General features: G+C 37.9%; 2 protein-coding genes across 5 annotated transcripts in view; one reads left to right on the top strand and one right to left on the bottom strand.

Moving 5' to 3' along the window:
- The window catches only part of eps8l2 (EPS8 signaling adaptor L2), a 63140-nt gene that overhangs the window by 27205 nt on the left and 20111 nt on the right, over window positions 1–15824 (top strand). For all 3 annotated transcript variants that reach the window (XM_067436934.1, XM_067436933.1, XM_067436932.1), the window contains one exon: window positions 13065–13129. In XM_067436934.1, the coding sequence (XP_067293035.1) occupies window positions 13065–13129 (65 nt within the window). The remainder of the gene's footprint in view (window positions 1–13064; window positions 13130–15824) is intronic.
- On the bottom strand, window positions 6442–10968 carry LOC137065065 (serine/arginine repetitive matrix protein 1-like). 2 transcript variants are annotated; one of them, XM_067436628.1, is made up of 2 exons: window positions 10293–10968; window positions 6442–7340 (listed from the first exon to the last, which is right to left on the bottom strand). In XM_067436628.1, the coding sequence occupies exons 1-2, from the start codon at window positions 10684–10686 to the stop codon at window positions 6817–6819; spliced, it is 918 nt and encodes a 305-aa protein (XP_067292729.1). In that variant the 5' UTR covers window positions 10687–10968; the 3' UTR covers window positions 6442–6816. The 2 variants fall into 2 exon arrangements, with proteins under 2 accessions (XP_067292729.1, XP_067292730.1); XM_067436629.1 differs by having other exon boundaries at window positions 10519–10968.

The raw sequence follows: 15824 nt of genomic DNA, 5'->3' as shown, positions 1-15824 counted from the left end.
ACCCGTCGTGAAGGACCGCAAAAGAAATTCAACATGCTAGTCTTTCTGTCGTGGCGTCGTGAACTATCGCAGACGCGGATTCGGTTGTCGTATACTATGACACACTATACGAGATGAAACGATCGATTCTTACGTCCCGACGTCCATTATCGTTTACGAATCCCTACGACACCTTACGCCAAACAGATCGTGCCAGGCATTAGACTACACGATATTAGCCCGAATTTGGCACGTTACATCTGTTTGACGTAAGGTGTCGTAGGGATTCGCAAACGATAATGGACGTCGGGACACAAGAATTGATCGTTTCATCTTGTATAGTGTGTCATAGTATACGACAACCGAATCCGCGTCTGCGATAGTTCACGACGCCACGACAGAAAGACTAGCATGTTAAATTTCTTTTGCGGCCCTTCACAACGGGTTCTGTCACGTGTGACGCTGCCTGTACGATGTGTCATCGACGGACTACCACAACCAAATAAGAAAAATGCTGGCGAACGATAGCGGAAGCTCTTCAGCAACCCGGTGAGTAACGTTACTGGAATGTAAGCATAATAGATGTTTTACAAATACGTTGTGGTGGCAAGCTTTAACTACTGGCTAATAACTAAATATTTAATATAAAAAGAACAATATTTTACCTCAAGTTCTCTTTGGAGGATTGACAGCCCATAATGTCCTCTTCCAGCAAGCCAGGAACGTGTCTTTTGTTGGGTTTTCTTTCTATGTTTGCACTTTTCTAAACATAAAACAACCAAAACACACCGCTTCAGACATCGTTTGCCTACGCTCTTGTTTCGGAAAGTCAGTGACATCACGCACGTCGTGACAACAAGCGATGATTGGCCGAGTAGCAGCGTGTAGTCTGACATGTTTCTAATCCAGGACACAACAAGATTTTAGGAGTCAAAATCGCCTAATCTGACACAGTGACTATCGTAACAGACAAAAATATATTGTAGTCTGAACCAGGCATAATATCTAAAGTTTCCAAAAGAGTGTTTTTGCAGTGATGTCATAGAACAACCATTTTTGGTTCCACAAAGAATCTTTCAGTGAACATTTCAAAAAGAACCTTTTGTTTTATTACTGTAAAGAACATTTTCATGATCTAAAGAACCTTTTTTGTCACTAAAAAGAGCCTTTTGTCCATTAAAAAGATTCTATGGATAATAAAAGCTCTTCATGGAACCATCATTGCCAATACAGAATTGAGCATGATGTATGTTTATATTGACATAAATGGACTTTCTTAGTGCAGACATCAGGGCTCAATTTGCCAACTTTAGATGAACGCATAGAGCAGGGTGTTTATCGCGTACCTGTCGTCATGACGACTTGGTGTGTGTGTGTGTCTCCGGGGGTGTGCGTCTCGGCCTAAATGTACACACAGTCTGCCTCTGTGCCCAGTCGGGTGTGTCTGGAAAAAGGGGGCGTGTGCTCAACCCGGTCTGACATGTACATAAAAGAGGCTTTTGAGCTTTTTGAGCAATATCGTGCAGAAGAGGGCAGAGAGATCATACAGTTGTCATTTAAGAAGCTCATACTTAAAGGATATTTGGCTAATGGTTTATTGTAATGAGGTCGAGAGAAAGAGTGACAGTGTTTTCACAGATGATTGATGAGTTTTGGAGGCTGTTAACCTACTGTACAGTAATACTAGCTAAAGCTGTGTGTGTGTGGGGGGGGGGGGCATGTTTTTGTGACATATGAGGACACAAATGTGTATAATGACATGGGTATGACACAGGTATTACAGGGAGACGGTGAAATATGAGGACATTGGCCATGTCCCCACTTTTCAAAATGCTTATAAATCATAAAGGATGAGTTTTTTTAGAAAGTAAAAATGCAGAATGTTTCCTGTGATGGGTAGGATTAAGGGCAGTGTGTGTGTGTGTGTGTGTGTGTGTGTGTGTGTGTGTGTGTGTGTGTGTGTGAGCCTGTTTATGTGGTTTATGAGGACACAAATTTGTATAACTACATGGGTATTACACTGGTATTACACTATAAATGTGGTTTATGAGGACATATCAAATGTCCTGATAATTCAAATGGCCTTAAAAACATACTAAATGATGTTTTTTTGAGAAAGTAAAAATGCAGAATGTTTCCTGTGATGGGTAGGTTTAGGGGCAGGGGCAGTGTAAGGGGATAGAAAATACGGTTTGTACAGTATAAAAACCATTATGCCTATGGAGAGTCCCTGTAAACCACATAGACCAACATGTGTGTGTGTGTGTGTGTGTGTGTGTGTGTGTGTGTGTGTGTGTGATGGGTAGGTTTAGGGGTAGGGGCAGTCTAAGGGGATAGAAAATGCGGTTTGCAGTATAAAAACCATTACGCCTATGGAAGGTCCCTATATGTCACAAAAACAAACGTGTGAGTGTGTGTGTGTGTGTGAGAGAGAGAAAGAATCTCAAGAAGATTCAGTTCATATCTCACCCTCAGAAACTCAGAAGAAAATAATACAAATTTAAATGTATAATTTTTAAACATTTTTTTAAAAATCCCATTCTCATTAGTGCAACATAATTGGATGATTTTGTTTTTAAATGAAAGTCATACTGCTGGGACAGAATTTTTTTTATTTATTAAAATCTGAATAAATTAATAAACAAATAAATGAATTGTATATATTTTGGTATAAAAAATATATTATTTTTGTAATACAGTAATGAGAATAAAAATATTTTGTATTGACTTAAAATCAATATAAGAAAAAACAAATGTTTAATATTTTAATGGCAAAATATATTTTCTCGTGTCTCGCTTTGTGGTGAAATATAAGCAGGAAATGTTTTTTATAGGCTTTGTGCAATTCACCTGTGTGTTTATGTGTGTCTGCATTTATGGCCCTGACTTTTACATAAGAGACACAACATGTTTTTATGTTCTGCACTCTGGCAATGACCCATGGGACGGTACACGGCCCTGCCTTGGGAACACACACACACACACACACACACACACACACACACACACACACACACACACACACACACACACACACACACACACACACACACACACACACGTTTTATTGGGACTTTCCATAGACATAATGGTTTTTATAACTTACAAACTGTATATTCTCTCCCCCTACACACACCCTTCTTCCTAATACTACCATCACACTAAACTACAGGCAAAAAACATCACTTTATTATTGATAATCTGTTTTCCTCATGGGGACCAAACAGTGTCCCACAATGACAAGGTTTTCGGATATTGCCATGTTTGTGGGGACATTTTGTCCCCATGGTTTACCTGAAACGTACGTACACACACACACACACACACACACACACACACACACACACACACACACACACACACACACACACACACAAACCTTATGCTCTTGCAAAGTTTCACATTTCTGTTTGCACATATGAATTGAGCCGTGCCTGTAAATCTGTTCCTGTGGTTTGGTTTTATTGTGTCGTGTGTCCTTCCGTCCCATCAGCCCCTGCAAACCAGCACATGCAAAAAAATCTCCCATATAACACCAGATTCATGCGCGCAGAGAGGCAATGCAAATGAGCAGGAAAGCTTCAAACCCCACACACTTATCACACCATCACCAGATAAAAGAGTGAAAGACGTCAGGATTGACTTGCTCAGTCAAGCCAAATTATTTTTATATAGCGCTTTATTCAATAAAGATTGTTTTAAAGCAGCATGCAAGTAATATAATGGCAATCTTCATCATAAATCATGCAAACTTCATCATAAATGTGACACAAATTTCTATTTTGCAGTACAATAGTATCACTAGTGATAATAGTATCACTCAGAAAATTATACGTTGGATTTACTTAATTATGTCAACATGTCCACGTAATTGGGTTATGTTGAATTTAATTTAACATTGTTTATTTCGGTAAACGCAATTTTTTTTTTCACGTAAAGTTAATTAATTGCCTTTTAGTTAAATCAGGTTAACATTCTTAATTTTGTCCGAAACTATTACGTTTTATTACTCTGATATCAATATAAAAAAACAAAACAAGTAATCCAGTTTAATTGATTATTTTTATTTAGTGAAATGTTATTTTTTACAACATTTACAAAACCTTTTACATTACAAGATTGTATTGGCTAGATGGTTTTGTTACATCCATGGCATACCCAAAGTAGTTGTTTTTTATTATAAAAACAACTTTAATAGTTATTAGCAGATCCTTACCCCAAGTACATGCTCTACACTTCACCACAATGGTAACGTCCAAAAACACTAACATAACACACTTTTAAATACCAACATAACAAAACATTAAACATTAAAAAGTCTCTCTATTTTCTCATCTCGTTAGAAATGCACAAAATAGCACTTTATTTAAATATTTAGTCTCCAAATTCAGCCCATTTGCAAAGCATGATGGGAAGTGAAGTCTTACTCGATTGAAACGTTATTTCAAAATAAAAACATCGTCAAAGAGTAACGGTTTTAAGTCAGTTTAACAGGAATCAATTACATTTGAGAAACCTCATATAATGGTGTTAAATCAAGACGAATTGATTAAATAAACAGCATTCATTCTTTTGAGTGTAGTGTACAACACATATTGTAAAACATACTCAATTCAACATTGAAAAATCATATTTTACAGTGTGTGTAAAATGAATCAGTTATGAAATGAGTTCAGCTCTACAGAAGAAAATCACAGCTAACAGAGAAATGTTCTCAGAACATTGTGCCAAGGTTTTCTCAAAGTTATGAACAAACTTTATTTCAGTGATGTTAATGAAAATATCTGACCCTTTATAATGTTCTCAAAAGGGTAGCTCAAAACCATGTATTTATATATAACAATGGATTAATACATTGGTCATGGAATGTTTTTACTTGACACATTCATCTTTGTCGTTCATTGTTTCAGAAGGTTCAGAGACTATCCAAAGTAACGTTATCATAATGTTTGAAGAATGATGAAATGAATGTTCACATAAACATTTATTAAACATATTTTGAACCTTCAGAGAGCATTCGGCAATAACATTTTCATAACTTGATGGGAACATTATAACATTCTTAGATAATTATTATTCAGTCAAAGTCAGTTCGGTTCAATAAATTCGTCAATCATCAGCTGTAATGCAGCTCTCCACAAGACAATAGTGTCCTATTATTCAGCTCAATTGAGTTGAAGTATTGTTCTCAGCATTACCACTGCTGTACTCCTGTAAACACCGGTGTAATACATTAAATCGGTTTCTGTCTCATTTGCTTTCACCTTCTGTCCGTTTTCCTTTCTTGTGGATTTTTTTGATGGTGTATAGCAAAGATCCCAAATTTCCACACTTTAATTTTTTTTGTTGGTTTAACTTAAAAAAGTAAGTATCCTGGTTGCCTTAAAATTTTGAGTTTATTGAAATTAAAAATTTGAGTTGATACAATGAAGGAAATGTGTTTAATAAATAGAAACTCAAAATATTATTGTATCTGAACCACATACATTTTTTATAAATCATGAAAATAGCACTATTTTGCATGTTTCACTTCGTCATCAAAAATAAAACACACAATTACCCAATATGCTTACAAAATCTTTTAATAATATTTTAATAAAGGTTGTAGAATCTCAAAAAATGTTCATTGTATTAACTCAGAATTTTAATTTTAAGGAACTCAAAATTTTAAAGCAACCAGGTGACTTTTTTTCTAAATAATTTTTTACAGTGCAGTAAGCACAGTACAGCAAAAACCCGAAATCAATTAGCAACTGCAAATCGACGCCCTTGTTTTAAAATATCGGCGTTTACTGTGCATGTAAGAATGGGGCTTTGAAACTGACGCCGTGTGTTTGTTTGTAAGTTTGTGTGGTTGTTGCTGTCCATGTGTAACAGATGGCGTTCCCTGAATTGTGTCCAGATGGGACACCGTATCCGTTTGGCACGACAGGTGATGCTTGGAGCCGCAGAGTGGCTTTATGTGAGACAGGTTTGGTTTGGATGGTTAGTTTATTTGGACTGTTCCTGTGCGCTCGACATGAGACTGTATTTGTAACCTTGAGTATTTTACCTCTGTGATGTATTTATGAAGGAAACGGAATATTAAGCTGAATTAGTAAAAACTATTGTCCAGGACCTGATTTTAAGTAGGGAGCATTCGATTATGTTTAGTTTTTAATTAGGTTCTCAAAGAATATATAAAAATGTTGATGTATCGGCCAATATATATATATATATATATATATATATATATATATATATATATATATATATATATATATATATATATATATATATATATATATATATATATATATATATATATATATATTAGGGATGCACCGAATCCAGGATTCGGGTTCGGATTCGGCCGAATATTGGGCTTTTTGACTGGGTTCGGTTTCTGCCGAACCTTAGAATTTTTTTCCAACGAAAACCGAACCCGCTTGCACTACACGATACTGGTCGAACATGATGCCGCGGTTGATTATGGCAACGTGTTTACTAGGTGGACCGTTCGAATGCAGTAGGCTGTGAGAAAGTGAAAATGGAACTTGTGAACAGAAAATGTTGTTTTGCAGTACTTTCAGTCACAAGAAGGCAATTCAAGTCGAGCTATATGTTCAATTTGCAATGCCGATTTGTCTCGTGGTGGCAAGAACCCTAAACAATAGCCGCTGTGATGTCCGGTTCGCGAACGAATCGTTCTTTTTAAATGGATCTTTTTAATGATCCGGTCGAACCAGTTCACCAAATCGGACTGACTCGTTCTAAACGGTTCGCGTCTCAAATCAGCGCTGATCCCACAAGTTACTATAGTTACTCACTTTCTGACATGAGTGACAGTCCCTCAGACTAGAAATAAACTAATATCTTGAAGTATATGTTGTAACTCCAACAGTTCACTGAACTGAGACATGTTTTGCTGTGAGAGCCGGTGAGCTGAGATACTGCATGCGTGATAGCGTCGTCTTGAACCGAACTGTTTCTCTCGGAGTGGGACGGCTGATGCTGTTTCTCTCGGAGTGGGACGGCTGATGCTGTTTCTCTCGGAGTGGGACGGCTGATGCTGTTTCTCTCGGAGTGGGACGGCTGATGCTGTTTCTCTCGGAGTGGGACGGCTGATGCTGTTTCTCTCGGAGTGGGACGGCTGATGCTGTTTCTCTCGGAGTGGGACGGCTGATGCTGTTTCTCTCGGAGTGGGACGGCTGATGCTGTTTCTCTCGGAGTGGGACGGCTGATGCTGTTTCTCTCGGAGTGGGACGGCTGATGCTGTTTCTCTCGGAGTGGGACGGCTGATGCTGTTTCTCTCGGAGTGGGACGGCTGATGCTGTTTCTCTCGGAGTGGGACGGCTGCTGTTTCTCTCGGAAAACTGATGCTGATAATATATGAGCACGGGTGAACCAAGGATTTGTGTAAGTTTATGTTATGTCAATGTAAGGACGTTGTTTATGTCATTAATGTGTTTACTGTGATAATGGACGGAGGATGGGAGTTGGATTCGGTATTCGGTATTCAGATTCGGCAGAATCTTAACCAGTGTATTCGGTATTCGGCCGAACCTCGATTCGGTGCATCCCTAAAATATATCAATTATCGTTATATTTTTCAGTTGGCCAAATGTAAATTCTGTGAATTGATGCAATTTAATTCACAGAAATTCAATTTGGCCTACTAAAAAATTGAGATGTGATCAGTCACTTGAAAATTTTCAATTGAAGACCTGAATTTTGATAACCGATAGATCTTTATATTTGAAAACCGATATCAGTTATATATATATGCTGATAAATCCAAATTTGTATATATTTTTCGGAGAGCCTAATAAAAAAAAAAAAGATTATCTCCATTAAAAACAGAAATAACGTCCTGTATAACACACTTGTGCTGCACGTTACACTTTACTGTATTTCACAGTCATTTCAATCATATTTCTAGCAATTCAAACCCATCATGGTGAACAGTGCAAAGTGTTTCAGCTGAAGGAAATAATTTTTCACTAATTAACTTTTCAGCTTTAATATATCGGCCAAATTTTCCTATCCAGCTGATATTATTCAAAATAAACATACATCGGCCGATACCGATAAGGTGGCCGATATATTGCGCATTCTTTCGTAAAAAGCGTCTCTGTATGACAGGTGGTTGAGAAATCTTGTTGAGGTTATTACAATTTTTATTTTTTATTTTAAATTGCATTAAATTGATAAATAATGTAATGTGGTTTCTACAACAATATGAAGCTGCTCAACTGTTTTCAACATTAATAATCAGCAAATCCTCATATGAGAATGATTTCTTTTTTTTTTTTTTTTTTTTTTCTTTTTTTATTTACAAACAAACTATAACAATACAATAGACACATGTATTACACATAATATTAGAATATTATCTTGATAGGAAATAACATTAACAACAAATATAAAGGCTGAGTGTTATTGCATACAGGTTGATTCTAGATATGAATGAAATGGCAAAAATTAAGTAAGGAAAAAAAAAAAAAAAATGCCAGGAGTGAAGAAGCAGTGTGTGTGTGTGTGTGTGTGTGTGTGTGTGTGTGTGTGAGGGGGGGGTGGGGTGGGGGGGGTGGGGGGGGGGTGAACTGTAAAAAGCTGAATTCAGACTGCCTGGTCACCCATACAAAGCCACAGTGCTCTCCGGTCCCCGCACAGGGTATACCATGGTGGGGCAGCAGAGGGGAGGCCCTGCGTGCCATCAGGCCCACAGCACACAACCCCCTCCCCCCCCAGGATCTACCACGCCCCAACCCCATAGCCAATTCTCAACATACTACTCTCGCCCTATGTATGAGTGTGAATTACTAAATTATGGGCTTGTCAGATGTACTGCATTAAAAGAAGTGGATATGCAGGGTGAGTATCTACCCAGATCCCCCCTTCCTGCACAACGCACTCCCCCTATGTATTAGTGGATATATGCTTTCTCTGTGCATTAAAAGAAGTGAGGTGTACAGTGAAACACCTGCTAAGGCATCCACATGTACATCTCACATACCCTATTTTGATTTTTATTCTTGTTATTGGTAGAAATATGATGTGTCTAGCCTAATGTGTAGAGCATTTAAAAGAGAGTAAGGCGTGTTGAGTGCTACCAGGGTGTGGCGCGCGCATGCCTGAGTGGGGAGGGGGGCCCCATGGGGGCCCTAGAACCCGCAGATACCCCACCGGACCGGCCGACACCAAACCAACATGGCAACCCCACAGGACCGGGCCGTCCGAGCCATCCATGGGGCCCAGGCACAATAGAGACGAGTAGAGAGAAGTAGAGAGAGAGGGAGAGAGAGAGAGAGAGGGGAATATGAGAATGATTTCTGAAGGATCATGTGACACTAAAGACTGGAGTAGTGATGCTGAAAATTTAGCTTTCTGATCAATATTTAACAGTTTTTACTGTATATTTTATCAAATAAATGCAGCCTTGGTGAGCAAAAGAGACTTTCAAAAACATTGTACAAATGCTATCAAGCCCTCTAACCACTGAATGGTAGTGTTTATAAAACAAATTATTGGTGTTTTGTTAAAGGGATAGTTCATAAAAAGCGACAGTATCCTCATCATGTCGTTCCGAAGCACAATAAAAAAAAATGTGTCAGTTTTTTGTATAAACGATTAAACTAAATGGAGTCCAAACAGAGAGAGACAGTTGTGTATATTGTGAAAGAGAGACAGGTGAGAGACACGCAGAGGTGAGAGACGCTGAGTGACAGAGAGGTGAGACAGATTGCGTTACTAGACCTCCAGCAGTCACGTTAGGACAACAGCTTGCCTGATGTGTGTGTGTGTGTGTGTGTTCAAACATGTTTGTATATGAGGGTCAAAGGTTTCCAGCGTAGAGATTTTCAACTTCGTCTTTTTATCCTGTTTAAACTGAATTTTATGTGCTGTAAAGTGCTGAAACTTGAGTGTAAACACTGTTAAGAGAATAAATGTGATAGTCACAGTTATACCTAAAAATATTTTAATTTTTCATTTATTTTGTTTTATTTGTTTAACCTTTATTTAACCAGGGTCTTTTCTATTTATAAAAAATAATAATAATAAATAAATAAATACAAGAAATAACTTTATTACCCAGAGCAAAAAGAAAATATTGCTCAGAAGTTCACATACCGGTAGCTCAGGAGTTCAAACTTATTTTCAAGTAACTTTAACTTAGACATTTCTCCTGAAATTCCTAAAGCAAAATAATGATAGTGACCTCGAAATATTTTTCTCAGGTGTAAAATTTAGCCGAAGACTTCATTTAATTTCTGTCTGATACACTCAATATATTAAAGAGATCACATTTTCTTTAGTGGAGCTTCAGTTACCAGAAGAGTCGGCCGAGGTTCGTCTCAGGTAAACTGCAGGTGTGAGTTTAATTGCGAGTGTTAAATGAGCACAATAATCGTCGACCCAGAATCCCTCTCGGCCGTGAGAGGCTGGAGTTGGTCCCACGCGGCGTTTAGATCTCGCTCGTCGTGAGCTGTCGACATGCTGTGAAGCGTTTGGAGTAAATGTCAGACATGAATAACGCATGCGTGCAGCTCGACTTACACAAAGATGCCGTGGCGCAAACCGTTCGGACTCTCTCCATGCAACAGGAAGAGAGGAAAGAGTGTGAAGAAGACTTCCTGGAGAGATGGAGAGAGAGATAAACGGAGGAGGGGCTGTGAGAGAATGTACCTCTGATATGTGATCCCGTGAAGCAGCTGATAAGAACATGTGCTCATTTAGAGGTAATGATTAGCTCTGGTCATTTAACCCCAGGGACTCACACAGGGCGATGACCCTCTCTCCCTCTATCTCTGTCTCTCTCTCGCGCGACACAGTATTAGTGCAGTAATGGTAGGCCTATGCAATTTTGGTGCAAAAAAGTGCACCAAAATTATTCAAAAGGTTGGGAGCAACCTTAATTATTTTTTTACAGTATTTTAAGGTTAGTGTGTATATGGTAAGTGTTGTCAATTACATTATTTATATTTGTGTAAATAAATAAATAAATAAATAAACAAACAAACAAACGGCATATAGTATTTACAACCCTAGAACATTTCTCTGCTCTTATAGTTCACAAATTTAATTTAATTGTTACAAGTAAAAACACTTCGAAAATGTCATTTAATTTATTTATTTGTTTATTTGTTTGTTTGCTTGCTTATTTATTTATTTATTTAATTAATTTTATTTGATTTCCTTTTTTGGGAAATATTACTTGTAGCTATTAAATTAAATTTAGTTTATTTTTATTTTTATTTAATTTAAAGAATAATATTAAATAGATAAAATTATAGAAATGAAAATTATAGAAATAGATAAATGAATGGCATTGTAGGGTTAGTATTATTGTGTATTTGGTTAGTTCATGAATTTCATTAAATTTGATTACAAATATTGATATTTCCAAAATAATTTAACTAAATGTTTTTAACTGTTATTTATTTATTTATTTATTTATTTATTTATTTATTCTAATTTGATTTAAAGAATAATATTAAATAATTTTAACAAATTTAAACATCATTGTAGGGTTTGTATTATTGTTAGTATTATTTGTGTATGTGTGGTTGGTTAGTGTTGTAAATAGCACTATTTGTATTTGTGTATATTTGACATTTGTGTCTCGGGTGTTATAGTGCATTAATTTCATTGAATTTTATTACAATTAATGATATTTCCAAAATAATTTAATTTCATAAAATATAATGCATCATCATTAAAAATAGGAAAATAGCTATCAAAACAATTGAGCATACAGAAATATTTTTGGTTATAAAAATAAATTAAATAATAATTAAATTAAGTAATTAAGAAAAATAACATAAAAAGTCTAAATGTGCCAATAATTGTAATATAATGTATAAAAAGTCTCTGTTGGCATTCCATCACTATGTTTAGTGATCAGCTGCAGTGATTCATTAATATTTCCAATATCACATTTGATTGGCTTATAAATAGAGAGTGACAAACTCTCAAAAACATCCTGTCTCCATGACATCATGCCACTCATCCATACTGGTGTTTATGTAACTATTTTAAACACACCATAACCTGTTATCACTATTCTTACAGCGAACTAGAACTCTATAACTAGAAGTCAGAAGAATACTATAAACACAGATCTGAACTAAAACATGTTTTCAACAGAGAATCGCCTTTGATTATGCGCTTTAACCTTGAACTAAACTTAATATGTCTGTAAAATGCCTTCTAAACCTTATCTGAGACATTTACTGTAGTCTTCAAGTGTTGCCCAAGAGAGACGCCTCACAAAATCAAAATGATATTTCTCCTCTTGAGGTCAGAAAAGATCTCAAGAATGTCTCAAACTGTGCAAAAGCCACCAAAGTTTGTCTCAATAAAAGAGCAACACATGAGCACGGACATTTTGGTGTGACTCGATCCGTTCTAAAGCAAACGTGAAGTCGAGTGTTTGTGCAACACGCAGCGCTGAGCTGATTTAGGACTGCTGTAAAACAAACAGCGATATGATATTGAAGTCATAGACAGAGAGGGGAGGGAGGGTTTACATGTGTTAAACGGCTTGACCTTTGACCTCACATAAAAGAGGCAGGTGAAACTCGATTCCAGCCTGTCAGAACATTTCCTCTACGTAAGTCCATCGGTTCAAGCATTACTGCTCGGTTGGAAGCCAACAGATGTTTATAACACAATGGAGACGTTTAATACAGATTTCTAGACAGGAAGTTGAATTTTAATCCATTGGTCTGACAGGTAAGAGAATTTTAATGCCTGTAATGAGTCTCATCTCAAATGATTTTGACTTGTAAACAAGCATCGTTTCGCTAACTCCATTGATGCTTGGGGTGTTTCATGGAATCTATTATAATGCAAATGTCGGTGTTTCATCAGTTTGTCTGTTCATGTACATTAAACATCTTACTTAAGTGATCTAGAGACGGTCCATACACCAAAATGTGGCACTCTTCAGGTTAGTGTGTGTTTTTATGCACATACAGCTTGAGTATTTATTTTTGTTTCGTGAATATCTTACTTTGCATACGAGGAACTCAAGATAGTGTCTTTTTCCTCTAGCACGTCTGTGTGTCTCATATGTCATTTTTTGTCTCTATTTCTTTTAGAACAACGAAAGAAGTACTCAAACTCAAATGTCATCATGCAGGAGACGTCACAGTACCATGTGCAGGTGAGTGAGATGCTCTTTTAATTCTGTTTCTTCTCCCTAAGCTGACTGATTAGCTAAGCCTCACCAATGAGAGTTTGGTTTAATATTTAACATGCTTCAACTGATGACTTGATATCGTAATAAAGCAATCAGGTCACTTGATCAGATTTGTCAGGGCAGCGTTAACCTCCATTGGAGCTGTTGTCGACCAAGATAACGCAATCTGAAATCTGCATTATACAATGGCTAGTTTTGATCCTCAAATTGGATTGGTCGAAATGCACTGATGCACTACACTGCATCTTTTTTTTGCAGAGCTGCTTGGCTGCTTGAGTGGTTTTAGGGAATTTCTAGGGTGTTTAAGAGGTTTTAGGCCACTGCTAGGGGTTGCTAGGTGGTTCTAGGTGGTTGCTAGGGTGTTTGAATGATTTTAGGTTATTGATAGCTGGTTGCTAAGGTGTTTGGGGGGTTTTAGGCCACTGCTAGGGGGTTGCTAGGTGGCTCTAGGTGGTTGCTAGGGAGTTTGAATGGTTTAAGGTTATTGATAGCTGGTTGCTAGTGTTTTTAGGAGGTTTTAGGCCACCGCTAGGGGGTTGCTAGGTGGTTCTGGGTGGTTGCTAGATAGTGTGAGTGGTTTTAGGTCATTGATAGCTGGTTGCTAGGGTGTTTGAGAGGTTTTATGCCACTGCTAGGGAGTTGCAAGGGTGTTTCAAAGGTTTTATGCCACTGCTAGGGGGTTGCTATGTGGTTCTGGGTGGTTGCTAGGGTGTTTGAGTGGTTTTAGGTCATTGTTACATAGTTGCTAAGGTGTTTGAGATGTTTTAGGCCACTGCTAGGGGGTAGCTAAGGTGTTTGAGAGGTTTTAGGCCACTGCTAGGGGGTTGCTAGGGTTTTTGAGTGGTTTTATGTCATTGATAGCTGGTTGCAAGGGTGTTTGAGAGGTTTTAGGTCACTGCTGGGGGGTTGCTAGGTTGATTGAGTGTTTTTAAGGTGGTAAGGTGGTTACAAGGGTGTTTGTATGGTTTTAGGTTATTGATAGCTGGTTGCTAAGGTGTTTGGGAGGTTTTAGGTCACTGCTAGGGGGTTGCTAGGTGGTTCTAGGTGGTTGGTAGGGTGTTTGAATGGTTTTAGGTTATTGATAGCTGGTTGCTAAGGTGTTTGGGAGGTTTTAGGCCACTGCTAGGGGGTTGCTAAGGTGTTTGAGAGGTTTTAGGCCACTGCTAGGGGGTTGCTAGGGTTTTTGAGGTGTTTTATGTCATTAATAGCTGGTTGCAAGGGTGTTTGAGAGGTTTTAGGTCACTGCTAGGGGGTTGCTAGTTTGATTGAGTGTTTTTAAGGTGGTAAGGTGGTTGCAAGGGTGTTTGTATGGTTTTAGGTTATTGATAGCTGGTTGCTAAGGTGTTTGGGAGGTTTTAGGCCACTGCTAGGGGGTTGCTAGGTGGTTCTAGGTGGTTGGTAGGGTGTTTGAATGGTTTTAGGTTATTGATAGCTGGTTGCTAAGGTGTTTGGGAGGTTTTAGACCACTGCTAGGGGGTTGCTAAGGTGTTTGAGAGGTTTTAGGCCACTGCTAGGGGGTTGCTAGGGTTTTTGAGGTGTTTTATGTCATTAATAGCTGGTTGCAAGGGTGTTTGAGAGGTTTTAGGTCACTGCTAGGGGGTTGCTAGGTTGATTGAGTGTTTTTAAGGTGGTAAGGTGGTTGCAAGGGTGTTTGTATGGTTTTAGGTTATTGATAGCTGGTTGCTAAGGTGTTTGGGAGGTTTTAGGCCACTGCTAGGGGGTTGCTAGGTGGTTCTAGGTGGTTGGTAGGGTGTTTGAATGGTTTTAGGTTATTGATAGCTGGTTGCTAAGGTGTTTGGGAGGTTTTAGGCCACTGCTAGGGGGTTGCTAAGGTGTTTGAGAGGTTTTAGGCCACTGCTAGGGGGTTGCTAGGGTTTTTGAGGTGTTTTATGTCATTGATAGCTGGTTGCAAGGGTGTTTGAGAGGTTTTAGGTCACTGCTAGGGGGGTTGCTAGGTTGATTGTGTGTTTTTAAGGTGGTAAGGTGGTTGCTAGGGTGTTTGTATGGTTTCATGTTTTGGATAGCTGGTTGTATGTACCTGCAACCTGAAAGAACCCCAGCAGAACAAGTGCTTACATTTCCGCAAACGCTAATCAACCTGCACGTTGATCCAGGTCTGATTCGAGACGTTCTGGTGAACTTTGTTCTGATCTAGATGCATTATTTTCCTTAATGTATTTCTCCTCACTTTCACCCTTCACTTATTGGCTATATTGTCTCTCTTATCTCTTTTTCTCACTCTCATACACGCATAATGTTGATAAAACGCCTACGCCCGCAGCTGTCATTATCAGGTCTCAAATACTTACACACTTTTGCCATATCAGAAGTATCATGATCTGAGTTTAGGCACATAAGGCTTTTATTCTAAATCACATTCACAGTATTACAAATCTAAGCAAAACTTAATCTTTTCAGTCTAAAAAATGTCAACTCAATTTATTACAAATTGGCCAAAGGAACAAAAAGATTTTAGAAGGTCTTGAAAGTGATGTACATGATAAGATTTTTACATTTTATCTAAAGAAAATGTCTGTGTAGAAGAACTCACTGCCAATATGCTAATGTATTCTAGGTTGTTTTTAAGTTGCTATGGGTGAATTTAGGTCATTGATAGCTGGTTGCTAGGGTGTTTGAGAGGTTTTAGGCCACTGCTAGG

The sequence above is a fragment of the Pseudorasbora parva genome, chromosome 25 (genome assembly GCF_024679245.1).
Source record: "Pseudorasbora parva isolate DD20220531a chromosome 25, ASM2467924v1, whole genome shotgun sequence".
Taxonomy (NCBI): domain Eukaryota; kingdom Metazoa; phylum Chordata; class Actinopteri; order Cypriniformes; family Gobionidae; genus Pseudorasbora; species Pseudorasbora parva.
Note: the sequence above shows the minus strand (reverse complement) of the source record. Positions and strands in the feature narration are given on the sequence as shown.

Bases quoted from the DNA above. Each gene is read 5' to 3' on its own strand.
- LOC137065065 (XM_067436628.1), bottom strand. From the start codon at position 10,686: ATGTTCTTATCAGCTGCTTCACGGGATCACATATCAGAGGTACATTCT. The intron at 7,341-10,292 runs GTAACTGAAGCT...ATATATTATCAG, and splicing joins AACCTCGGCCGACTCTTCTG to CATCAGTTTTCCGAGAGAAA.